Source organism: Mustela erminea, chromosome 1 (genome assembly GCF_009829155.1).
Source record: "Mustela erminea isolate mMusErm1 chromosome 1, mMusErm1.Pri, whole genome shotgun sequence".
Classification (NCBI taxonomy): Eukaryota; Metazoa; Chordata; class Mammalia; order Carnivora; family Mustelidae; genus Mustela; species Mustela erminea.
The window spans coordinates 114225837-114251849 of record NC_045614.1 but is presented as its reverse complement, the minus strand read 5'-3'; the positions used below and the strand labels follow the sequence as shown (position 1 = coordinate 114251849).

At 45.7% G+C, this 26013-nt stretch overlaps 2 protein-coding genes across 14 annotated transcripts in view; one reads left to right on the top strand and one right to left on the bottom strand.

The window, feature by feature from the left end:
• The window catches only part of YEATS2 (YEATS domain containing 2), a 120313-nt gene extending 99951 nt beyond the window's left edge, over window positions 1–20362 (top strand). For 6 of the 9 annotated variants that reach the window (XM_032339303.1, XM_032339328.1, XM_032339319.1 and 3 more), the window contains 10 exons: window positions 4100–4228; window positions 4714–4812; window positions 9420–9522; window positions 10406–10479; window positions 11867–11946; window positions 12619–12820; window positions 14456–14682; window positions 16017–16091; window positions 17253–17326; window positions 18695–20362. In XM_032339303.1, the coding sequence (XP_032195194.1) occupies window positions 4100–4228; window positions 4714–4812; window positions 9420–9522; window positions 10406–10479; window positions 11867–11946; window positions 12619–12820; window positions 14456–14682; window positions 16017–16091; window positions 17253–17326; window positions 18695–18803 (1172 nt within the window). In that variant the 3' untranslated portion in view covers window positions 18804–20362. Of the gene's footprint in view, window positions 1–4099; window positions 4229–4713; window positions 4813–9419; window positions 9523–10405; window positions 10480–11866; window positions 11947–12618; window positions 12821–13678; window positions 13924–14455; window positions 14683–16016; window positions 16092–17252; window positions 17327–18694 lie in introns of those variants that run through there. The other 3 variants (XR_004284924.1, XM_032339351.1, XM_032339367.1) reach the window with 3 other exon arrangements.
• MAP6D1 (MAP6 domain containing 1) overlaps window positions 20122–26013 on the bottom strand; it is a 26837-nt gene continuing 20945 nt past the window's right edge. For 2 of the 5 annotated variants that reach the window (XM_032339410.1, XM_032339402.1), the window contains 3 exons: window positions 24931–25048; window positions 24205–24336; window positions 22265–23324 (listed from right to left, as the gene is read on the bottom strand). In XM_032339410.1, coding sequence (XP_032195301.1) covers window positions 24256–24336; window positions 24931–25048 — 199 coding nt within the window. In that variant the 3' untranslated portion in view covers window positions 22265–23324; window positions 24205–24255. Of the gene's footprint in view, window positions 20785–22264; window positions 23325–23577; window positions 23600–24204; window positions 24337–24930; window positions 25049–26013 lie in introns of those variants that run through there. The other 3 variants (XM_032339420.1, XM_032339429.1, XM_032339438.1) reach the window with 3 other exon arrangements.

The following is a 26013-nucleotide window of genomic DNA, read 5'->3' as shown; positions in this document are numbered from 1 at the left end:
CAGCTTACCCGCTGGCACTGATTGACACACAAAAACATACATTAACACACACATACACGCGAGTACCTTAGTGCCTTTGGATAAAAGATTGTGAGTGTTGTTATTCTTATTGCTATTATTACTACATTTCATACGTGTCCCCAAACCCCCATGTCTTTTTTTTTGGGTAGTTCGAGACCAGAGATAAAGGCTGGTAGTTTTTCCCATGACTTCCACCTACCAGTTACCATCGAGCAAGTTCTAGTATAGAGAGTGCTGTTCTCTGCTAACAGAATGTTTGCAGACACTGTGTTGGGATTGGAGTAGAAATTGTAGAAATAGAGGATCACTTTATGAGAAATAAATGCCCTCTCCTTTTCTTTTTTTAGAGAGCTCAGTGGGGGTTAGAGTGAGGGGCAGAGGGGGAGAGACTCTCCAGCAGACTCCCCATTGAGCTGGAGCCTGGTGCAGGCTTAATCCCACCACCCTGAGATCATGACCTGATCCAAAATCAAGAGCCACGTGCTTAACCAACTACACCACCCAGACACTCCCGCCTTCCCCTTTTCTAATTAAGTTTTTAACATGAAGTAAACGAAGTCTCCTGGCTTTAAGTTCTCATTTCCTGAGATGCTTCTGCTGAAACTTTCTGTATATAATGTTTTCACAGAAGAGCCAAACTATTTTCTGCTGCCCGTTAATTTTTTTGTTTATATGTCAGCTCTGTTTTAACTGCGGTATACCCATTAATTTTTTTATTTAATTTTTTGTGTGTGCATTAGGGAGTATTTTGAACAAGGTCACTGTTGTGCCTGGAGCAGAATGAGCAAGGGAAAGAGTACTGGGACATAAAGTCAGAGTGATAGAGGCCAAATCACATAGGGCCTTTGGAGGTCATGTTAAGAACTTTGACTTTTACTCCAAGGGAAGCCATTGGAAGATTTAAAACAAAGGCGTAACATGATCTGCCTCACCTTTCCAAAGAATCACTGGCTGTAGCATTTAGACTAAACTCTGGGGCACAAGGTAGAAACAGAGAGCAAACCAAGAAGTGGACACTAAACAAAATTCGGTGGTGTATCAGGGAGTCCTGGCAATATCAAACTAAAAGAAGTACCAGAAAGAAAACAGAAGATAGTGGGAAGGAAATGATCCAAGAAAGGAAACAGTTTATCTCAGAATTGAAGAGACAAACTTCCAAACTCAAAAGGCACAGTGTCTGGCACAAGGAATGAAAGACGCCTCACATGGAGGCACCGTTTGTTCATGAAATCAAGACCCCAGGGACAAGGAGAGGGTCTGACAAGCCATCAGAAGAAGAAAAGTTCAAAAATTACATTATCATTGGGCTTCTCAGCAGTGCTGGAAGCCGTGAGCCTGCTCTTCAAAATTCTAGGGGAAAATGACTTGTAGCCGAGAGTTCTGTTGCCAGCCGGGTAATTACTGAGAGTGAGGGTAGAAATATTTTCTGACAGGCACAGTTCTAACTCTCTCTTGTGCTCCCTGCCTCAAGACATTACTAAAGTATGTATTTTTTTTACCAGAGTGAAGAGGTATAGAGCAAGAAAGAAGAAATGAGATCCAGTATAGAAGGAAGGCAAAGGGAATTCCCAGGGTAATGGTGAAGGATGTCCCAGGATGGCCACGGGTCCGCAGGCCTGGAAGACCCAGTGGAGCCGATCAGAGAGCTAGGCAAAGTTCTCTCTTAGAAAGAGTGGAACTAGAAGTCACCTAGGAGAGCTGACCATACGGAGAATTATATAAGGGGGGAGGTGGTTTATAGCAGTTTTGAAGAAAGTGGGAAGACTTGGTAAGATGTTGAAGGAGAACTAAGAACTAAAAAAAGAGCAAATATTATCTCCAGAGACCAAAATGGAATCTCAGTGTAGTGGTGTTCTTTGGATCAGTAGAGAACACTACTGGTGGTGAGGGGTGGCAGTGCCTTAAAATGCCTGCGTCTACCCAGATAGCAAGTCCGTGTGTGCCATCAAAATTAAGGCCTACGGTAGACAGTCTTTTCAAGTTACTGAGATAAATATTAAAAGAAGGAGCCAACAGGGTTGAGAGTGGATGCTGCTGAGGAACTACATGAAGACGGGGAGAGGTGGAGGAAAGGATGACTGTATTTAATTCAAAGCCTTTTTAGCACTTTATTTTCAACTGATAAGCCTGTAATATTTTGATAAAAATAAGGATTTTAAAAATATGAAAAACCAGGTCATAGTTGTCTTCTCTGAGGGCACGTCTCAGTAAGAACGTACCACCAGATCAATTTGACATTCATCTATTCCAAAGAAAGTTCTCTTTTTTATTTAAGTTACTTAAATAAAAAAGAGAATCTTTGTTTCAGAAAGTATTTGTTTCCTTTCCTTTTGCTCATACCCGCTGCTTTCCAGTGCCTTAAAGTATCTTGAGTCTCGAATCCTATAGTTTTTTTCTTTTTTCTTTTCTCTTTTTTTTTAAGAGAGAGAAGGTGAACATGTGAGCGATTGGGGAGTGGGGCGTGGGGCCTGGCGCAGGGCTGGATCTCACCACCCTGAGATCATGACTGAGCCAAAATCAAGAGTCTGATGCTTAATCGACTGAGCCACGCAGGTGCCCCTTGAATGCTTTTTTTTTTTTTTTAAGATTTTATTTATTTATTCGATACAGAGCAACACATTGAGAGAGGTAACACAAGCAGGGGGAATGGGAGAGGGAGAAGCAGGCTTCCCGCTGAGCAGGGAGCCCCACATCGAGCCCCACATCGGGTTCTCTGCTCGGCGGAGAGCCTGCTTCTCCCTCTCCCTCTGCCTGCTCCTCCCCTTGCCTATCTCTCATTCTCCGTTTCTGTCAAATAAAAATAAAATCTTTAAAAAACAAAAAACCTTTTCTGGCTCCTGGCTGCCTAGAGAATGTTTCCAAAATTAGTTCCAAAGTATTCAGAGTTCACTTTAATCTGTGCCCAGTTATCTGTATCCCCTTCACACCAGCCCTATAGATCAAAAGCTCTGAAAATCTGTGTACTCACCATGTCTTCTAACTTCTCCCTCTTTGCAGCTCTTACCTTCCAAACATCAGACATTCTCAATTTATCATTTTTTTAAAGCAAACTCTACCTGCAACGTGGGGCTCAAACTCAAGACCCCAAGGTCAAGAGTGGAATGCTCAACTGACCAAGTCAGCCAGGCACTCTCCCACTTACCATTCCAGAAAGGGTCATCCTCTCCCACTTTCCTTTAGGGGTAACTTCCATACTCCCATTTCCCTTACACAACTACTGGAGACATTCAGAGGGCCAGTAGAAAACGACAAAGTGCTTTTATTATGAGATAGCACACAGAACAAAACAGAGATGAATGCCGTCACGTAAAACGTAAAACAGCATTCGAGGGGCACCTGGATGGCTCAGTTGTTAAGTGTCTGCCTTTGGGTTGGGTCATGATCCCAGGATCATGACCTGAGCAGAAGACAGACACTCAACTGACTGAGCCACCCAGGCACCTCCAGAGAAGGTTTTTAAGTAGGAAATTACAGTTCTCCAAATCAGTATATAAAATTTTACATCCAGTTTGTACCTGTCACAGCTGTATACAGAATGAAGAAATTGTCATAGAAAACAAACATGAGGGGCGCCTGGGTGGCTCAGTGGGTTAAGCCGCTGCCTTCGGCTCAGGTCATGATCTCAGGGTCCTGGGATCGAGTCCCGCATCGGGCTCTCTGCTCAGCAGGGAGCCTGCTTCCTACTCTCTCTCTCTGCCTGCCTCTCAGTGTACTTGTGGTTTCTCTCTGTCAAATAAATAAATAAAATCTTTAAAAAAAAATAAAAATTTAAATTTAAAAAAAAAAAAAAAAAAAAGAAAACAAACATGGGAGAGAACTATCTTAAAATGTTAATGCTGTTGTCTCCACAGCTGGACTGTAAGTGAGATTGTGGGGCAAAACTTGGTCCTCACTGTCACATCATTTTTTTCATTGTGAAATCTGCCACGCCCATGACTCATGCTTCCAGCTTTCTGTTCGTTGAAGGGGTAGATGCCCTAAGACCTTCCTCCTGTGAGAACACATGAATGCTCAAGAGGGCAGGACTTCAAGAAAGCATCTGATCTTCAGCTTGGCCTTATCTTCCAACTTGTTTTAGGATTGCTAAAGATTCACTCCAGTCAATCCAATCCCCAGCAGGCTGTCCTGACGATCCCCAGCCAGCTCAAGCCACTCAGTGTAAATACATCCGGAGGGGTACAGACTATCCTGATGCCTGTGAATAAAGGTAAGTCCATCACCGGGGGTGTGCAGGCCTCCGTGGCTGGGGGACGGAGGGCCATATTCTGCCGGCGGCTCCTCCCCGGGCGGCCTGCCCTTTGACCATCTGTTCTCCTTGGCATTTTGAACTCTGGAGCACTTGACTCTCACCCTGAATGTGAACCCCAGATGATGTATTGGTTTCTAAGTAGCTCCCCATTTCTAAAGTTCAGTAGAGGGATAGTATTTTTAAGGATTTATGAGAGTTCCAGGCTAATTGGATTTTTATTTTCTTAGTGACCAGCCCCCATTTGCACAGTTGAAGAGCATAGCTCACTTACCCTTGTGTTGTCAGTAAACAGCCGACCTTGTCAAATCACTGTATTCAGTAAGGACCTTTTTAACGTTGTACTGAAACTGTTTCTGTGCCATTCGTCTAAAATGAGGCCATCGCCTGGGAGTGATAATTTTTATATTTCTTACAGCCCCTCTCTCTTTTTTTTAACTTGTTAGTGGTTCAGTCATTTTCTGCCAACAAGTCCCCTGCCATTCTGCCTGTAGCTGCCCCAACTCCGATTATCCCCAGCTCTGCTTCAGCAGCTGTTACAAAAGGTAGGTAGTTTCTCATGGTATTTTTACCTAGAAGTTTTGTGTAAGACATTTTTATAATCTGGGTCCCTTGAATTTCAGCCTCTGAATCAGTCACGTCAGAAATACTTACCGAGTATTTCTAGTTTATATAGTAGACTGGACGCTGAGGGAAACAGGGACGGACAGAACATCATCTCCCCTTTAAGAACTTCTAATCAGGTTGAAGAGAGTAGTAGTAGACAGCAAGCGTGATCGATAAATGCGGGATAAGTGATCTGGAAAGTGAATGCTGCAGTATTTCAGTCTTGGATGTCTAGCCAGGGGCAGGGGGTATGCAGGGTGGAGGACTTCATATGCAATATGGAATGTGGATTATAGCCTGGACTTGAGAAGAGGGAAGCACTGTGAGGGAGCAGGAGAGTGAAGCCGCATGGAGAGGCAGTAGAGACAAAGACTCAGAGGGCTTGTTCGGGGACGGAAACTAGTTAGGGGGACTCATCTGGGAGGAATAGTTGTGGTAAAGGAACTTCAGAGGGGCCAGGTTTTGGCAGGCTGGCCAGGGGGACATTTTGAGTACTAAGCAGACTGAGCTAGTGCGGTGGGTTAGGTCTGTAACAAACATCTAGAATACCGAGAGCTACCATGTGCTAAGAGCCTCAGGTGTACCAGGTACCATGTTAGCTGCTTTATACAGATCACTAATTCTCACAGGACTTTCAGATAGCTAGTAGGCCCATTTTGCAGATGAGGAAGCTAAAGTTTGGAGATATTAAATATCTCCTTCCCAAACCTTCAAAGTTAAAAAGCAGTGCAGTCAGACTTTGAAGTACATCTGCTTTTCAGGCATGCCAGATCTTCCACAGTAGTCTTGAGAAAAGGTGGATTTGTAACTTATGGCATGAGCAAGTAAAATGGATTTGCTGATTATGGTCTCCTGCCTTTTTTTTTTTTTCCTGCCTTTTTTAAAAATAAAATTAGTTGGCACCCAGCCATTCCCATTTATTTACATATGATCTGTGGGTGCTCTTTCATGGTCGAGTTGATAAGTTCCAGTCAAGGTCATAGGACCCATAGAGCCTGAAATATTTACTGATTGGTTCTTTATAAGGGAAGTTTGCCAACCTGTGATCAGAAGATACTGAGGAAAGAACTGGTATCAGCCTGGACCAGCATTTCTCCTCAATAGCAGATAGGTTTCATAGGCCTTCCTCATACAGATTCGGATTCAGTTGATTTTGGGCGGAGGTCAGAGCATCTCTGTTTTTATTTTATTTGTGGTAAAATCTTGTGTATTGAAATGCAGAGGTACTAAGCATACCATCTGATGAACTTTGTTATAAACCCATGTAACCCATTTTCCATTTCAAGATACAGAAATTTTCATTACCTGTGCCCCTTCCAGTCAGTTCCCAACCCCCATAGGCAGCCACTGTTCTGATTTCCCTTACAACTGAGCAGTTGTGTCTATTTTTTTAACTTTATACGAGTGGAAGCACATGCATGTCTGGTTGTATTTATTCACTGTAATGTTTTGGAGATTCATACATACTGTACCTGTATAGTATTCCACATTGTAGGGAATACACTTGAATTTGTTTGCCATTTCTCCTTTTGGTGGACTTTAGGGTTGTTTCCAATTTGGGCCTGTGTGCACAATTCTGTGAGAGCATATTCTCTAGTAGAATAGCTCTGTCAACCTGAAAATGCTAATTATATAATTCTGTAGTTGAGGACCCAATTAACATGAGTATACTTGTACCTACAGAACTGGAGTATGTGAACTTTTTCTGAGTACCTCCTTCTGATACTTGAAGTCTTGGAATCACTAGGGATTGAGGGAATATGTGAAATTAGCAGGGTCATTGGAGTGAAATTAGCAGGGTCATGTACTACAAATCAATATATACATGTAAAAAGTTAATTTTTTATATAGAAATGAAATGCTAACAACCTACTAAACAGTTCTGAAGTGAAAAGACCTAAATAAATGGGAGGATATACCTTATTGTTATAAATACAGTTGGCCCTTCAAACAACACAGATTTGAACTGTGCAGGTCCACTTAACACAGAATTGTTTCAATACGGTACAGTACTTAAGAGAAAATATATTTTCTCTTCTTTATGATTTTCTTAATATTTTCTTTTCTCTAACTTTATTGTAAGAATACAGTATATATTACATATAACATTCAAAATATGTGTTAATCAACCATTTATGTTATCATTAAGGCTTCCAATCAGTAGTACACTATTAATAGTTGTTTTTGAGGAGTCAAAAAGTTATGGATGTGTTTTCGACTGGAGAGATTTGGTACCCCTAACCCTCCAAGTTGTTTAAGGCTCAACTGTAATTTATTATAAATATGATAAATTATATTAATTTACAGAAAGGCCTGACGTGTTACCAGTTCTCCCCCCAAAAATGACATGCAGACTCAATATAGTCCCAGCCAAAATGCCTGCAGTGTTGGGGGGGGTGTGTGTGTGTATAGAAGTAGGCTAAGTCTGATATGTATGTGGAAATGCAAAGGCCCAGAACAGCTGAGGCAGTTTTGAAGAACAAAAAGGTAGGGGACTTGGACCACCAAATACACATACTATAATGTTACAGTATTAAGATAGTGTTGTATTCAAGAGTAGATAGAATAATGGAATAGAAAAGAAAGCCCCGAAATAGACTCACACATTTATGGTCACTTGATTTGTGACATTCAGTAGGGAAAGGGTGTCCATTTCCATAAGTAGTGCTGGGTTAATTAGATATATCCATTTAGGAAAACAGTGAACCTTACACCATAAGCAAAAATTATTTTGAGTTGGGGCGCCTGGGTGGCTCAGTGGGTTAAGCCTCTGCCTTTGGCTCAGGTTATGATCTCAGGGTCCTGGGATCAAGCCCCACATCGGGCTCTGCTCAGTAGGGAGCCTGCTTCCTCCTCTCTCTCTCTGCCTGCCTCTCTGCCGGCTTGTGGTCTCTGTCTATCAAATGAATAAATAAAATATTTTTTAAAAATTTAATTTGAGTTTGTTTATGAACTTCTGTGAAAGGTTAAACAGTAAAGCTTTCTAGAAGAGAATATAAGAATGTCTTCATGACTTTGGGCACAGATGTTTTAAGAGCAAAAAATGTGAACAGACCCTGCACAGAAGAGGGTATCCAGATAGCTCAGAGAGATGTGAAAAGTTGTACAAACTCATTAGTTATCAAGGAAATGCAAATTAAAGGCATAGTGAGATGATGCTGTTAGAGCACCAAAATTCGAAATACTGGCCATACCGAGTTTTGGCAAGGATGCAAAGCAGCTGGAACTCGCCTGCACTGCTGGTGGCACTGTAAATTGATACAGTCACTTAGGAAAGCAGTTTGGCATTGCCTAATAAAGCTAACTGTACATCTGCCCTCGGTTCCAGCAAATATACTTCCAGGAAGTGCACATGTACGTCCATCCATCAAAAGAAATATGCAAGAACGGCCATTGCATTATTTGTAATAGCTAAAAAATGCTGATGGACAGGATTATGTACAGTGTGATTCCAGTTATGTGAAGTTCAAAGTGGATGAAAGGTGGTTGTCTTTGGCAGGCAGGAACCACCAGAAGTATAGGGAGCCTGGTTGAGGACTAGGAATATGCCATCTTTTTTATTTTTTTTTTTGGAGGTTTATTTAAGTAAGCTCTGTACCCCCTGTGGCATGACCCCGAGATCCAGAGTCCCATGCTCTTCTGACTGAGCCAACCAGGTGCCCCAAAATACTCTATATCTTGTTTGGAATGGTGTCCATGGGCGTGTACCTAGGCAGTTGAGCCATACAGTTGGTATTTGTGCATTTATGCAAGTTTATGTATCAGTAAAAAGGGGAGAGATGGAGCATATCTCATTTGTAGACCCTTGTTATGTAGGAAAGTACTGAGGATGTTGAGTACAGAAAGGACACGACAAAGGTCATGTGCTGACATGCAAGGTGAGTTTTAAGGGGAAGAAACTGAAGGCAGGGAAGCTGATGCAGACGTAGAAGGTGTGTGGTCATGTTCTTTTGATCCCAGAAGACTGCGAAAGTACAGGGAGGCACGTGCACCTGAGACACTGCTATCTTCCATCAGTAAATTTGGTAAGATTCAAGCCTGCTGTGTTTGGCTTGACTGTTTCCAAGCACCGTAGATCAGATTTTTGCTTTCTGTCTTATGTGTCAGAACACTAAGATAATGCCGAAAGTTGACGGAACTTAGCTGGAAAGATGATATCCAAAAGGGTACTAGAACTTAGAACGGGCCAGCATTGTATTTTAATGTGGCAGTGTGTGTGTGTGTGTGTGTGTGTGTGCGGTTTAGTGAGGGGGCTATCGCATAGCAGTGTGCTTGGCCCTTGAAGAAATATATAAAAAGCCACTTTATTGCCCTGCCTTGTCACGAGCCTGGTGTTGCTCCCCCTGAGACCCACGGTAACAGTTCTTCCCTTGTCTGCTGATCCTGTGACGCTCGGCGCCATCTCAGTCCCCTGGCTGTGTCCCTACAAGCAGCTGGTGTGGTAGTGTCCTTACTGAGTCTCCATGGAAGAGCTTTTGTTTCTGCCTGCACGTGTCCTTCCGTCATTGAAGGCTGACAGCTCTTTTTTGTTGCTCTTCCTTTGTAGTAAAGACCGAACCAGAAGTGCCTGGGCCAGGCTGCCTCTCCCAGGAGGGTCAGACAGCTGTGAAAACAGAAGAAAGTTCTGAGCTGGGAAACTATGTCATCAAGTAATTATTTCATTCCTTTCTAATGGAGTTGTGCATTTGGTATTTTACCGGGTACTTTTTGAAACCCATGCCTGTGAGAGCTGAGTTTGTGTAGAGTTGTGTCTGTATAGAAGTTAGCTCTTTGGAGGGTGGAAGCCCTCTGCCCACGTGCAGTGAGCAGGTGTTCGCTCTTGATGCACGGCGGGGGGGTCTTCACTTAACTCTTCCATATCACTTTCCAGTTTGTCACCTCCAAAGCCTCAGGTGGGACAGATCTCCCTCCAGCGGAGCTTGACAGCATGTGCTTTCTTTGCTGAATCCTTGGGCATGAAATTCCCGTGGTGTAATTCTTGAGTGTGTATACATTTTACACCTGAGTATCCACACACCTGCCTGATTGTAAACAGATGCCTCTTCATGGGTTGTACATACTCTTCTGAAAATACTTAATGAGATTTTCTAATTTCCAAATTGGGAACCCACCTCTGCTCATGTATTTTGAAGTAAGTCAAATTATTGGGGATGGTGGAAACTTAAGCCACTTTCACATGATTGGTGACAGCATGAGCTGGAATAATCCTAAGAATAGGCATTTGTATATAGTAATGTCCTGTCCTAATGGCAGTCAGCTGCAAAAAGGTTATGTGGCTAGTTAATTTTAAAGTACAGATAAAATGATATTTGTATAATTTGCATTTCTGGGGTCTCATCTAGTTTATGTTTAGAATGTTATCTGTGGAAGGAAAGATATCCCCGATATAATTGGTTTATTTTAATTCCCTTGGAAAGAAGGGAATATATACATGACTTCGTGTGTGTGTGTGTGTGTGTGTGTGTGTGTATGGCTAGAAACTGTTGTATTTTCTACCTTACTATTCTTTTTTTTTTTTTTAATCCCTCTCAGGATAGACCATTTAGAAACTATCCAGCAACTCTTAACAGCAGTAGTGAAGAAGATCCCCTTAGTCACTGCAAAAAGTAAGACCATTATCTGAATATACGGATGCATTTTTAAAGCTGTGAACTGATTGGGATATTGAGTCACCTTGAATCATCTTACATTATAAAGCAATACGGATGAGGGAGTTACTGAGGTGGTTTGGGTTCTAACTATAGTTCATTTTCAGGATCTTAGAATTCACAATATCTTGGTCAACCAGTTGGTCTTTTATTGTATGTAAATTATAAGTCTGTTGTGTATATAATTAAAACTGCATAGTTTTTAATGTTTTTAATAAGGAAAGAAATAATCATTTGCCTACAATGTGCCAGACTCTGCAGGCTCTGTACTTTTACTGTTCCTCGTGGGATAGTCGGTATCACCTCCCATTTTTACAGATGAGAAAACTGAGGACAAGCAAGGTTAAGTAACTTGCTCAAGATCACTAGCTGTGGGTGGTGAGGAAGAATACTAACCTCGGTCTGTTTGACTCCAGAGCCATTAATCTTCTGTCACCCACTGTACCTCACTTTGTTGAAGGCATGATTATGCAGGACTTCTGGCAATGAAGTCTGCTGTCACTGCCCCTTGTCAGCAAGACTGAAACAAACACTTGCTTCTCAGCCCCAGTTATTCTGACAGAACCTGCTGCCTTTAGGGGGCAGGTAGCCTGTTGATACTTAGGTGTGTGCACTCGAGCAAGATGACTGCAGACGTTTACAGGCAATGGAGGAAGCAGATTATCATATTACATTGATGGGATTATGAAAACAATAGGCCAAGTACAGCCTGCCCTGCTTATTTTTTTTCTAACAGCAAAGAAATTACCTCTTTTCCCTTGGTTCTTGAAGCCTGGGGGTCATTCTGATGTAGTTCAAAGTACACATTCAGGGACATTTTCCTAGCCCCACAGGAAAATTTTTTTAAATCTCTGTGTTTTAAAATTTTAAATACAAAAAAAAAAAAAAATTTTTTTAAATACAAAGAGAATATTAGAGCTGGAAGGCAGGTCAGAAAACTTCTTTCCCAACAGTCATTTTACAGGTTGGAAAACTGAGGCCCAGAGAGGTGCCGTGGGTTGCCTGACGCTACTCAGTGAGTTAGGGCTGGATCTCATATCTGCTCCTGCTGGAGCACACCATGTGCACTGCGCCCAAGGGGTAGGCAGGCTTCTGCCATGAAGCCGGTTCCCCAGAGGCCGTATGTGTTCCCCGAGGTGTATGTGTTGTTTGCATACACACGGATAAATAAGATGCCTTCCCTTTTAGGCAGAAGGCCTCTGTGTTAGGCTGCAGGAGAGCTTGGCAAGATATGGAACACAGGTCCCGTAAACAGGTCTAGAGAAACTTCAGGACATACCTCTAGCGAAAAAATTTGACTGCAGCCATAAGTTTATTCAGAATGTGCCGGATATGTGCGTTCTAGGTGAAGACGCCAGCTGTTTTTCTGCGAAGTCTGTGGAGCAGTATTATGGCTGGAACATTGGGAAAAGGAGAGCTGCCGAGGTAATCCCAGTCGCTCTGCGGGCTTCCCAGAGCCTGGGGAGACGGTAACCAGAACATACGTGCATTCTGGCTGCTTCCATAAACCTCGTCTGACAGAAGAGTGATAAAATTTACAGTGCATTTTGTTAAATATTTAATGGTAGAATTTTTTCCTCCATTTAAAATCTCAGTCTTCAAACACTTGTAGCTGCTAGCCTTTGATAGGTCTACTTGTTTCTGCGTTGATAAAAATTCTAAACATCTTTTATGATTTTCTTTCACTATATGAAAATGAAACCAAGTATTTGTTGAGTACTTAAAATGTGGCTGCTACTGTGCCCGGTGGTGGGGCTCTAGGAGAAAGTGGCACAGCCTAAAGCATATGCTTAGGAAGCTGTGAGAAAGTTAGTGTGATGGGTTTGGAGAAGTTCAGAGGGGAGAGGGAAGCTGGAGACCAAAGGTGGAGACAAGATGGAAAACCTTTTAGGCCACACCTAGGAATTTCAGTGTTATTTCATGAACATCAGGTAGAAGTTCCTTGGCTTCTTTTTAAAACTTTTTAAAAATACAATCAGATTTTTTAAAAAATTCTAACAAGTTCAGTTAGCAGGGTCATTTACAGTTGGGTGATTTATTTGAACACACTGTGAAGTTTAAAATTGATCATGATTAAAAAAAAAATTGTTTTTTAAGTGGCAAAGAGCAATGACCATGCGAAAAGTCTTACAAGAAATCCTGGAGAAGAATCCAAGATTTCACCACCTGACTCCCCTTAAAACCAAGCACATTGCTCACTGGTGTCGCTGTCACGGCTACACCCCACCCGATCCCGAGACCTTGAGGAGCGACGGGGACTCTATTGAGGACGTGCTGACCCAGATCGACAGCGAGCCAGGTATGCCTTCAGTGGGGCTCCCTGGGTCTGTCAGTAGCCTGAGAGGTGGTTTCATGGAACAGGCGCTCAACTCTTCTGCTTCCAAGGTTCTTGGGCTGCGCCGCTTCAGCCCTGGAGGACTTGAAGAACAGGGGCCTTGGCTCACCTCTAGCTGTGTGTTCTGTCTTCCTCTGGTCCCAGTACAGCCCCTACAGAACTATTTGTGCCTGAGTGTCCCCAGCATTGGGCCTCAGCTGGGAATATTCCAGCCTGTGGCATACGACAGACACACACTGTTTGTTCCAGGGTCCCCCTCCTTAGCATCATTTCTTCTTTGAAGACTTTGCTGATCCCCTTCCTTTCCTCCAGATGGAACTGACTTCTCCTTCCTTTGTGACCTTTTGACCCCCATAGACAGGTCTACCCTATCTCCTCGAAGATGTAGGCGCTGTCTTATGTGTTACTTTATCTCCAGACCTCGCTGGGACATACCCAGTGCTGGAGACACAGATGGAAACCACTAATTAGTACTGCAGATGAGATGAATTGTTTTATGGTAAACAAACAGTTGTGCTCTGTGGGGGTGGGAGCAGGGCATAAAGGATACGTGGGGAGAATATTTTTGAGTTTCACCGTAAAGAATAAGAAGGGTTGTTTTCTCCTCCCAACCGCACTTTTCTAGAAAAGCAGGAGCTCCACCTCCCAGTTTGAGAGAGCCTGGAGCACAGGGAGTGTGTGTGTGAAGGAGGCGGGTGTTCTTAAGACTTAGCACAAGTTCCATTTCCTCCATGAAGCTTTCCTGGGAGCCCTAATGCAGGATGACCTCTTCTTTCTCTGAAATCCAGCAACACTAATTCCAGAACCTTACTGGTTTGTCAGAAATAAGTATGTAAGTTCTTCGGAGGACAGAAAGCATGTTGGTCATCTCCGTGCTTCACTGGCAGCAGATGGGAAGCACAGCACGTCACACACACAGGCGTTCTGTTACAGTGACTGGTGAATTTGTAAGCGCCAGTCAGTGAAACAGAAGAAGCTAGAAGCCGGATGCCCCATCACCACCAGCCTGCCTGGGTATCCTAAGCCCATCTTGTACCTGGTGTGGACCTCACTTCCTCATCCCTAAGGTGAGAGGATGCGCTGGAAGGTTCTGAGGTCCCCTCCGGCTTTGTACTCTCTGTTAGACGTTGTGTACATCAGCGTCTTAAAGACGACGCCCAGTGTGTACTCTGTGTTAACGTACTAGCCTCTGAGCAGTGAGAGGGGCTCAGCTGGGTGATACTTATTTTCCTCGCTGTGTACTTTAAGATTTTCCAGACTTAAACGATATGAAAATGGCTTAGTCGTTAGTATCTGGGGCTTCAGGGCATGGCCTAGATTTTGGTGGTGTGAGTCCAAATTACATACTGTTTTGTCTTAGATTGCAGTCGCATCACCTATATAGGTAACATGAGTCACCTGTCTCTGTGCTTGTCTGTCTCATAAATTCCTAGTTCTCACAGTTACAGATCCACAGTATTCAAGAACTGGAAAGAAGGTCGGCTCCCTTGATACTGACCCTCCTTCTCTGGGTCTCGCTCGGACTGTTGGTCTTACAGAGATGGTAGGTCCTTCCTGTGGCCAGCACAGCTGTCCTAAGACTGACCCCCTCTCATTTAGAGTGCCCGTCGTCCTTCTCCTCTGCCGACAGCCTCTGCCGGAGACTGGAGGACCTGCAGCAGTTTCAGAAAAGAGAGCCAGAGAATGAAGAGGAGGTGGACATCCTCAGCCTCCCGGAGCCGGTAAAGATCAGCATCAAAAAAGAACAGGAAGAGAAGCAGGAAGAAATGAAGTTCTACCTACCACCAACACTGGGGTCGGAATTTATTGGTGACATCACCCAGAAGGTAGGGGTTGTGGCCTCTGCTGTTTCTTGGTCACGAGCCAGACCTTCAGTCTTGTACGTGGATGCCAGACTTGCCTGGTGAAGTAAAGGTGTGAATTTCTTCTGCCTAGTGAACTTGGGGTGTGCTCTCTGGGCATCCCCCCCCCCCCCCCCCGCCACCCATCAGGGCAAGAAAACGAACTCCACGTGAAGAGGTTGCTTACTGGCCATGGAATTGAAGCAGAGGCAGCTAGGGATAGATAGTTTTTTCTTTTTTTCCTTTTTTTTTTTTTTTTTTTAAGATTTTATTCATTTATTTGACAGAGATCACTAGTAGGCAGAGAGAGAAGGGGAAGCAGGCTCCCCACCGAGCAGAGAGCCTGGTGTGGGGCTGGATCCCAGGACCCTGGGATTAGGACCTGAGCTAGGGGTGCCTGGGTGGCTCAGTGGGTTGAAGCCTCTGCTTTCGGCTCAGGTTGATGCCGGGGTCCTGGGATTGAGCCCCACATCGGGCTCCCTGCTCCACAGGAAGCCTCCTTCCCCCTCTCTCTCTTTGCCTGCCTCTCTGCGTGCTTGTGATCTCTCTCACTCTGTCAAATAAATAAGAAAAACAAAATCTTTAAAAAAAAAAAAAAAAAGGACCTGAGCTGAAGGCAGAAGCTTTACCCCACTGAGCCACCCAGGTGCCCGGGATAGATAGTTTTTTACTTTTGTCTTTGGTATTTGCCTCTGTGGAAGCGCCACTCCTTTCTGAGGCACATGTCCTAATACTTGAGAGGCCAAGCCTTCTCTGACATTTTTCAAGCTCCCAGGGGCCCTGCCTGTGGTATGGGTGGGCGCACGTGTTACCCTGTGGCACAGGAGAGAATCCCCTCTTGGCCTCTAGCAGAGCTCAGCAGTGCGGCAGCCTCTGCCCACTTGTACCCAGTACAGCTGCTTGGGACCCCGAGTGGAGGCGGTGTTTGTTTCATTTAGACAAGAAAATCCAAGATGGGGTGAGCACAGGTGCCAGCTGTCTCTTCATCACCTTTTGCAAACAGCCCCTGAAGTCTGATTCTAAGCTTCCCAGTGGGTTGATTCCACTATCAGGATTCCTGGCAAATCCTGGCCATGTTCTTCATTTGGGGGTAAAAGGAGGACTCTAATAGCATGTTTAACAACCACTCAGAAACAGAGAGGACCGTGTATTCTCCCAGGTGTTAAATTTTGTGTTACTCTTGCGGAGTTTTGTCCAGAGTACTCGTAGAGTTACTCTTTCAGCCAGCCAGCTCTTTGGATATCTGAGAAGTGTGCTTGTTTGGAGAGAGGTGGTTTTCAGTGTGGAGATAGGAACAAACGGCTTTTCCGCTTTTCCAGATCGGGATCACCCTGCAGCCTGTGGCGCTTCACAAGAACGTGTATGCATCGGTGGTGGAGGACATGATTTTAAAGGTGGGTGCCGGCTGCAGCAGGCCTGTGAGCAGCTGCCGCCTGGGGCTGGGGCACTGAGGTGCCAGTGGGCAGGATAGCCTGGGTCCGGGGCTGTTCTGAGTAGGGGATGGGGCAGAAATGGAACAGAGATCGTAAGTTTTAGGATTTTTCATCTTAATCGGGCTTCATGTTTTCTGATTTTCTTTTAAAGATTTTATTTATTTATTTGACAGACAGAGATCAAAGTAGGCAGAGAGGGAGGAAGCAGGCTCCCTGGCTCCCTGCTGAGCAGAGAGCCCGATGCGGGGCTTGATCCCAGAACCCTGAGATCATGACCTGAGCCGAAGGCAGAGGCTTAACCCACTGAGCCACCCAGGTGCCCCTGTTTTCTGATTTTTAAAAGAACTATATAGTGGGTCTTCTGAGTGTGAAAGCATCTACAAGTTTCTGTGCTGACGTCACTCGAATGATACTTTCTAGTGCCTTCTGAAGCAATATGAGATGAGTGTTCTCGCTGCTTTAGGACGTGACAGAAGCAAAGCCTTGGGTTTTCCCCACATGTCACAACAACAGAGAAACAGCCACAATTGTCCCAACCCTGGGCAAGAGGATGACAAACCAGCTTCCTTACCCATCCTGATGTAGCCCTGCGGCTACTTTTCTGGTCAGACCCCTCTCCTAGCAGGGATAACTCACAAATAACCCTCACTGGTTTTCCTTTTTTAAAAAAATAGAAATAACCCAGATTTTTTTTAAGCTTTTATGTATTTAAGGGAGAGTACAAGCAGACTGGGGGAGGGGCAGAGGGACAAGCAACTTAGTGCTGAGCAGGGAGCCCAAGACCGGCTTGAGCCTAGGTTCCTGGGCTCATGACCTGAGCCAAAGGCAGATGCCCAGCGGATTGAGCCACCTTGGTGCCCCCCCAACCTGTTTTCCTTAAAAACAGTGTCTGATTAATGAATTCCCCTCCCCCCCTGTTCATAATTTCTCAGAATCTTGGGCTTTATTTTTGTAACCTAATATTTGTGGTCTATTATTTGGACCTTTAGTTTTTCCTTAAGGAGTTTTGATCCTTAGATACATTTATTTGCAAAGTTTTGTATACGGGATGAGGTCATATGTGTCCCTCCTCACCAGCAGGCACATGGCCATTTTCAAGAGTAATCCTATCTTCTGTCATAGGCCACGGAGCAGCTGGTGAGTGACATCCTGAGACAGGCTTTGGCGGTTGGATACCGGACAGCATCTCACAACAGGTACTGAGATCTCTTTCCTCAGTGGTACTAGGGTTACAGATACTTCCTGACAGTTTAGGTGCCCATGAAGAGGTTTTCTACCTCATCCAGTTGGAGATGGAGGTGTCCGTGTTTGGGACGTTCTCAGAACCAGACAAACTTAGGAGTCTGCTTGGTCATTTCGAGACTCTTGTGATTGTGAAAGCTCAGCTTTACCCAGAGGTCTGTATCTTCCTAGTCACTCCTTCAGACACACTGTTCATTAGGACTCTCTTCCACTACTGGGTGAAACAAATGCCAGTTCTTTATAAGGAAAAGATAATATTGACTGTGATGTGTTAGATGTGGGGGTCAGACATCATATACGCTACCTGATTTGTTTTTCGTGGGAGAATTCTGCCCCCTTTTTAGAAGTCAGGAAACCAGGCTCTGAATGTTCCCGTTCCCTGGCTTGCCCAACACTTACATGGAGGGCCTCATTGCCCTAACGCTCACCCGCTCACTACTGCTTTGCTGCCCCCTTATCATTATTGGTCGGGACATGGAGTTTTGCCTTTTTCCTAGGCCCTAGAGCATGGCAGACAGCCCTTTTGTTTTTCCACATCCTGGCATTCCTTTCCAGGGAAACAAGTATTTTATTCCAGTATCCTTCAAGCCTGTCCTAAATTTGTAAAACTGTATCAAAAGCATCGGAGGACATAAAGAGGCCTACATCAGAGGACTTAGGTCAGACTTCACGGGATTAGAATACATGGGGCAGTGCAGAAGACCTCTTTAAGAAAGAAGGAAGGAGAAACAGGAGTTTGGGAATGTTCTTTGTCGTGTGTGAAGCCCAAGAGTGTGGGCTGAGTGCTTTCTGTGGCTCTGCTCGCCTCCGTCATCGCAGTTGTGGAGCTAGGGTGGCTGGGACGCCGTTGACAGGGACATTTATCCCCCTGGCCTGGCTCGGCTCCGTATCCCCTGCCCGACAGACGGAACCATGGTCCCGCAGTTTTCCACAGTTCAGCAGCCCTTGGGTCAGCTCAGCGGGCTCAGACGGACGGAGAAAACATTGTGCTGTTTTGCTGTCCTTTACTTCCTTCCTCTTTTCTCAATCCTCAGAGGCTTTTTTTCTTCATTGTTCAGCCAGTGCCTGGGACTGGGAAGTTCCCTAGATTGGGCTGGCTGTGAAGAGGGCAGGCCGGTCTTTACCAAAACTAAAGAAATCAATGGGAAAGGAGAGCGAGCAAGAACATGGACCTGGCCTCCCCCGTGCCAGGAGGCCCTAAATCGTGCCTCAGCTCTGTTCCCTTCTGGGAGGGTGGGGGTGGGTGGAAGCCCTTTTGATAAATTGATTAAATTATTAAATACTTTAGAAAATTGCACCTAACATGCTTTGTTTTTGGACAGGATTCCCAAAGAAATTACAGTGAGTAACATTCACCAGGCCATTTGTAACATTCCTTTTCTGGACTTTCTCACAAATAAACACATGGGGATATTGAATGAAGACCAGTGAATGGAATGAAGATGCCCTTAGAAAAGCAGGATTTGCAGATGTATCCGAAGCTTCGAACTGCGACGACTCTTCTCTTTGGGGAAGGAGGTGATTGTCTGTGTGCCTCGAAATATTATGGCTACCAAACCATTGCCTCCACTTAAATCACTGTAACACCGGAGTATTCGGTCCCAGATCAGATCCCTTTAGGACAGAAGTTTCTGAGTCTAGAATGAAGCTGTGAGGGGATGTGTGCTCTGTCAGCTTGCATTTGCTCGCTCTCTGGAAAAGCTTTGGGACAGAGTCTCCAAGCTGGGCCAGGCCACGTGCAGCAGGTCCTTCTCTGGGTGTCAAGGGGTACCTTGGGCCACACTGGTGGTCCACCTATTCTGGGGCTACAGGCAGCTCCTGCGGTTACCCTGGTAACCTCTGGAGCCAGGCGGGGCTTCCTGCCCTCATCCGGTGGCTGTGGCATGGGGTAGCCCACACGCTGTGCAGAAGTGTTTCCATGGAGCACAGGGACATTACTGCAGCCAAGGTCAGCACCGTCAAGGGGTAGGCAGATCCCAGCAAACGTCCGTCTGGGAAAGGTCTGACTATAACCAAGCAGCTCTCCATAGGTCAGTAATAGAGAACACCCGCAAATCCCAGGCACCTGGCCGACCTGGATCAGCTTTGTGTGTGTCAGGCAGAGCTGGTTCCACAGCATTCACGGGGTATGCAGGTCACCCCATGGTGAGGGACCAGTGGGGAGCAGCCCCTGGGCCAGGCCTGCTGGGATGGTGACTCCTGTCAGTGGACTTAGTGCCCTGTTCTTTTCCACTTGGCTTTTCCAAAGAAAAGCGTTTCAAGGAAACACTGTGAGTGCCTTAAAGAGAGAGAAATGACTGCCGAAGCCACGAGATAGGAATGTCAGTGCTCAGAAGCAGTGAGAATAGATTGTGCCCAGATGCAGAGCCCTCTTGGCGGGAGAAGTGAACAGGAGGAGGAGGGTCCATAGGGCCTGTGTGATACTCAGTTGCATTACAGATACTTTGTCCTAACATAGTCTGTGTCGAAGGAAAGGAGAGAATTTATTCTGTGAGGAATCTGCTCAAAGGAAATTTGAAGTTTGTGAATCAAACTTACCCAGTGAACAACATGAGTTGTGTAGACGTTTGGGTCAGGAACAGAAGGCAGGGAAGTGACCAAGAGATCTGCCCTTCTCTGTTCAGCCTCCGAGGATTGCAGGTGCACAAGGAAACCTGTTCAATAAGGCATCAGGCATGCCCGGGCTCAGTAAAAAAGTTTAGTGCATAAAGGCTCAGATACTCTATACATTAACCGCTGTAAGCAAGGCCAGTGGACAGGTGGATAAATTTATTCAGCAGCGGACTGTGACAGTTCTACAGGATGGAGGATTTGATCCCAATGAGAACAGATCGATTTATTACAGGTATGAAAGCCTAAAGTAATTATCTTTTTGCAAAAGAATATTAAATCATTTAAAAGTTCCCATATGTGTTAATGTTTCAGATGTATTTGTATCATAACATGTAACATAATTGTGTAACAAAATCTACAATAAATCTTTTAGTATTTGTGTTGGGTTTTTCTGAGTTCGAAGCACTACACTTTGGTAGGTGGTTCTTCCATGAGGTCTGAAGGAGCTGGGATCGGGCAGAGGTATAGGTATTTGTGTTTACATTAATCCTGCCACTTCTTTCCAAGAATTTGCAGCTATACAAGATAAAGGATTACAGTTACATAAAAGTCTGGAAAAAAAATTTAGAAGATGCACACTGACCCAGAAGTTAAGGGTTTCTGACAGCTTGGGGCAAAGGAAAACTACCTAATGGACCTCGGCACCTCCTCAAAGCCAAGGCAAGGAGGGAAACCGTTCCTGTTGTCTAAGGAAGAAGCACACTGGTCTGTCTGGAAAGCTGGAACTGGTCTCTGCTGAGGTCTGGAAGAAGTTACTCCGGGGACACAGTCCTGCTGTGACCATCTGCTAGCAGAATGGCTAAAAAAAAAATAAAAAAACAAAAATGCAGAAACATTTCAGAAATGACCACTTTTTACATCCACCCTTAACAAGACTAAGGGCTTTGAAAGCTTTGGTTCTTCAAAGGCAGGAAGTTCTGCAGGGCAGAGGCATTGGAATTCCAGATCCGTAGCTTTCCTGGGACCAGAATTCGCCTCAGCCTTTAGGGAATCGAAATGTCCAGGGTAAGGAGAATAGGGGTGTTGCTTAGGCTCCTTTCCTGAAGGTTGATCTCAGCCACGGTTTTGACTGGAGCCTCAGGACAGAGATTCATGTCCCAGGCAGTTCCTCAGCTGGGGACTCACTCTTATTGACAGAAGCCTGTGTGAACAGCGCTGGCAGACCTGACCCCACTAAAGGGGACATTCCCCCGTCTGCCCAGGTGGGCTGTAGGGTCAAGGTTTTTCAAAAGCTCCTTTTTAGGAGTTTGGCTGAAAATCCTGGTGTTAGTACAGGTATGAAAGTATCCTCATTTGTACTGGGTTTTTCTGAGTTTTGAAGCACCATGGAGCACAAGGCGGGACCTTGGTCTCAGCGGCTGTGGGGGAGGACTTCAGGGGCACCACTCCACTTGGGTGTCACAGTGCATCCTCAGGGCAAGTTCTGGCAGTTGCTGGCAGTGCTAACACTGGTTATGGAATCACTGATACTGAATGCTTGCTTCTGGCTGAAATTAGCTGACAGATTGAACTTTTTATTTTTAAAAACATTACTCTTTACAGAATTAATACAAAATGCTTATTATATAGAAACTTTAGCAAATATAGTAAGGTGTAAAAAATTTAGTTACCCATAATCCCCCTTCCCAAAGATAATCACCATTAGTATTCATTGCATTTTCCTCTTTTATATATGTGTATGATGTATGTGGTCAGTACCACACGCCCGAGACTACTGTCCCAGTTGCTTTGGAAAGCCTAATGGGAGGTTAGGCCTTACTAAGACCTAGAGTGGGTGGAAGTTCCTTCTTCAGAACCTGAGTCTTCTAATAATGAAGCCTAATAAAGAGGATTATCGAGTTTGGGGTTTGGTGAAAAGCTGTCTGTTCTGGTGCATTCCAAAAAGGTTCCTGGGCATGCAGTCTGCCTTCAGAGGCAGGCCACGTGAGGCAGGGGTCCTCCCGCTGCTTTGGTGCCAAGGCTGCCAGGAAAGGCAGGCCTGTGGGATCCGGCTGAGGTACAGCCTTTCGGTCTGGTCTGCAGGCTCTCAGGGAGAGAAGGGGGACACAAGCAGGGTCTAGGGAGAAAGACTGTCAGTGGCTTCAGATGGGCCAAACCTGCAAGTGAGAATAGAGCCAGCTCCCTGAGAAGGAGGGGGGCCTGGGCAGGAAAGGACAGTTGTCATGTCTGCACAATTGTCATGTTTGTACTTTGCTGGCCATTCACTATACTATAAACATAAACAGAAACTCCTACTAGCAAGGTAGGGGTGTTCTCCTACCTTGGGGTGTTCTAGGTAGGGGTGTTCTCCTTACTCTGCAGATAAGGAAATGGAAGCTGCTCACAGTGAGTAGAGAAGTCGGGAGTTAGCCCAAGACTAGCTTAAAGAGGACCTTTTCACCCTAGCTTCAGGGGTGCAGAGGGTGGTGCACATGAAAGAGGGGAGGTTGGTGTGTCCTGTGAATACCGTGTAAGACACCACTGTGGATGGCAGTCCAAACGGAGAGACCTTGGGATTTGTCAGCCATCAAGGGGCAACCAGTCATAGCCACGATCCGCCAAAGTCCGAGAGGATGATAAAGACATATGAGAAGGCGCTCCAGGTTTATAATTAAAGAAATAAGCTAACAAGAAATTGTAACAGTACATTTTTGCATTTTAGTAAAATCTGAGATTGTACGGTTAATCTGTTCATTTCCCACAGAATGCACAGCAGCAGGCAGTCTCTTTTTTCTTAGAAACATCTAACATGCAAACCAATGAAGTCAGAAATAATAGAACCCTTTGTGTAAGCATATGGTTTTGGTTCTGCCTTTAGAATGATTCAGAGCATTTCCTTTGCTGCACTTAAGAGGAAGGCTGTGCCAGCCAGAGCCAGCCCTCCCTCTGAGGGACCAGCCCCGCTCCAAGTCGTCCAAGGGGCTGGGAAACAGGAGGTCCGCGGCTGTGGCTTAACTAAATGCTCACCAGACACAGTGCGTGGGGGCTGGAGAGGGAAGAAGACCCACAGGGAAATCCTGGAGTTTCCTTACCAAGAACTGTCCTTAGCCTGTGCCTCTAATCTCCAAGAGCGGACAGAAATGCCTTCGAATGTTTGACCACCGGCTGTGCAAACTGGGCCAGGCTCGCTCTGCATGGCCATGTGGGCTGGGACTTACCGGCAAAGGAGGCAGCTTTCCAAAGCCGACAGCTGCCTCCTCACAGTGAGCTCCCCCAACTGTAAGTGAGAGAGCAGGGTGGGAGTCATCTAGGTGTAGATAACATGTTAAAGTCTTTCAGAGAATGAGGCTAATGCCACTTCGTCCCAAAAAATGCTCCCAGTTCTTTGCCAGTATGTATGGTGTTCCTTCTAGTCATCAACTGTAAGGGAAAAAACTGGAATTAGTAATAAAATGTGGGGCTCAGAAACCTACAAGGTCAAGGACATTCATTCATCACTTCGAGCACTCCTCAGAAGAAGCTTTTTGTTAAAACATAAGGGTCGGGGCACCTGGGTGGCTCAGTGAGTTAAGCCACTGCCTTCGGCTCAGGTCATGATCTCAGGGACCTGGGATCGAGCCCCACATCAGGCTCTCTGCTCAGCAAGGAGCCTGCTTCCCTCTCTCTCTGCCTACCTCTCTGTCTACTTGTGATCTCTCTCTGTCAAATAAATAAATAAAATCTTTCAAAAAAAGAAAAAACATAAGGGCCATCTGGGACCTAAATTATGTCTTTGAAATTGAAACCCTGTGATTGATACTCTGTTCCTTTGGGAAATGACATTCTAGTTACTCAGCATCATGGTGAGTCACATGCAGGTAATAACCCAAGATCTCTTCAACCTGAATGTGTAGCCATTTGTAAGCATCTCCAAGGACAGTCCCCTTGGGTTACCATAGGTCACAAAGTTCTCATGCAGCCTGGGAAAACAACTATAAGTAGACTGGTTCTTTCAAGCACCTGTTATGTCTGTGTTCCTCAGCCTGCACAGACCAATTCTGTTTACAACAGAATTGATCCTTAAGTTCTTCAGATTTAAAAACTGAAGGAAGGCCAAAAGAGGCAATTAAAAGATCTGAAGCCTTCTTCTGTACACTTCTCAAGGAAAAAGAGGATGATTGAGGCCCAAAGCTGAGTTGGGTGCTACCGTGTCCATCCGTGCCAGGCCCCACAGCCCGGTGGCAGCCGGGGAGGAGTGGTGCCCACAGTAAGAAATAGGGGCCTTGCCCCACACAGCAGAGGGGCCATCCCAGGATCTCACCCAGTCCCTGAGTGGCCGAAGACAGCCCCATCTTGGCGCCAGTGTGGCCAGTTACACATTGAGGATCCGGGGAGCTGAAGCCTGAAAGATGGCTGATGGGTTAGGGGTGAACTTCTTCTTCCCCTCAGGGGCCTGAAAAATGAAATGTGGCCCCATATCAGTGTGCCTTTCCCTCCACTTTCCTTCCCCACCACCTCCCATCCCAGCTCCAGGAAGAAAATCTCTGCCTCTTGTCATCCCAAGAGTTGAGACTGCTGACCTAAAGGGTCTGTGTGGGAAACATGCACGGGGCAGGTCACTGCATTAGGTCAAATATGGCACCTGGACCTTTTGTTCTGCTCCCTGAAGCCTCCTTTGGGTGCAATCAGGAAGCTGAACAGTCCCAACCTCCCTTCCATCTTCTAACACAAATGCAAAGGACACGGAAGGCTCACTGTTACTGCTCAGTGGTCAAGGGTAGGTTGGGATTTAGGAGGGAAAGGGACACCCTGCTCGCCAGAAAGTCGCTCTAGGGAGATGCCCCACCTTGGCCAGCAAAAAGGACCACTGTGGCTCTCTGCTGAAGGATGACTGAGTGCTCAGACACTACTGTCCTTGGCCCTAATGCCATTTTGCATCATCAAAATCCGACTCCTAGTCCCTAACCTGGAAAAGGGGCCTCTGTTCCCATACACTCTGCAGCCGGGAGCCCAGCCCTTTACCCTGCCACACCCATTTCAGGCTGACCTGGAAGCCACCCCCGGGGCTGCTGTCCCATCTGGAGCTGTGGGTTGTGATGACTGTGGTCGGTCTTGCCTTTGTGGATCTTGGCGGCTTCACTCCGGTCCAGGCCTGGAACTCCTGTCTGGAATAGAGGACACGGTTACCACCTGGCTCAGGATCAGTCAGCCCTCCCGACTCTTCAGGGGCCGCTGCCATTGTCCTGTGCTGCTTGGAATGTCCTGGCCATTCTCCACTGCTAAATTGGATCCAGATGTGATCCAGATGTGAACACCTGGGATGTGCTGGGTATCGGAAACCAAGTCCCAGCCCTTGCTTCAGTACTCCCTCTTTAGTCTCCAGGCAACTCTAAGGGGCCTGAGACACCCAGAACCAGTGCAGGTTGGTCACCTCCAGCCAGGCCACTAGTGGCCTTTACATCCGCGGGAGGGAGGTGCTGGCCCAGGCAGTGCCCGGCACAGCAAAGGTCTTCTGTACCTGGTTACAACAGCAGGAAAAAATAAGTTCAGTATTAGGTTTACTTTTTAATAAGTGGTCTTATTAACTCCTACAAAACAGATTGTAGTGACTATCTCGAACAACGACAAGCTGGTCTGGCTTCTGCAGGACACAGTGCGCACAGGCGCTCCTGCCTGGATGCAGAAGGGGAGGACCTGGGGGTGGCTGACTCCATAGATAGATGTGACAAGGCTGGCACATCTTCATGTGCTTCATGTTTTTGGAGTACATTTTTTTTTTAGTTCACGTATTTATTTTTTCAGAGGGGGAGAGGGCAGAGGGAGAGAGAATATAAAGCAGACTCCCAGCCAAACTCCCTGCTGGGCAGGGCTCAATCTCATGACCCCCAGATCATGACCTGAACTGAAATCAAGAGTCGGACACTTAACTGAGTCACTCAGCCGCCGCTCAGAGTACATTTTTTGACAAAGATTTAATTCCTTGGTTCCTTTGCACTAAGACCTATTTTAAATTCTCTCAGTTCCTGTGCTAGACAGTGAGCTCCGAAGGCAGAGACCTGCCGTGTCCATAGGAGCACCTGGCCAAGACAGTGTTCTGTAGAAAAGTGTCCAGTGTTCTGTAGAAAAGTGT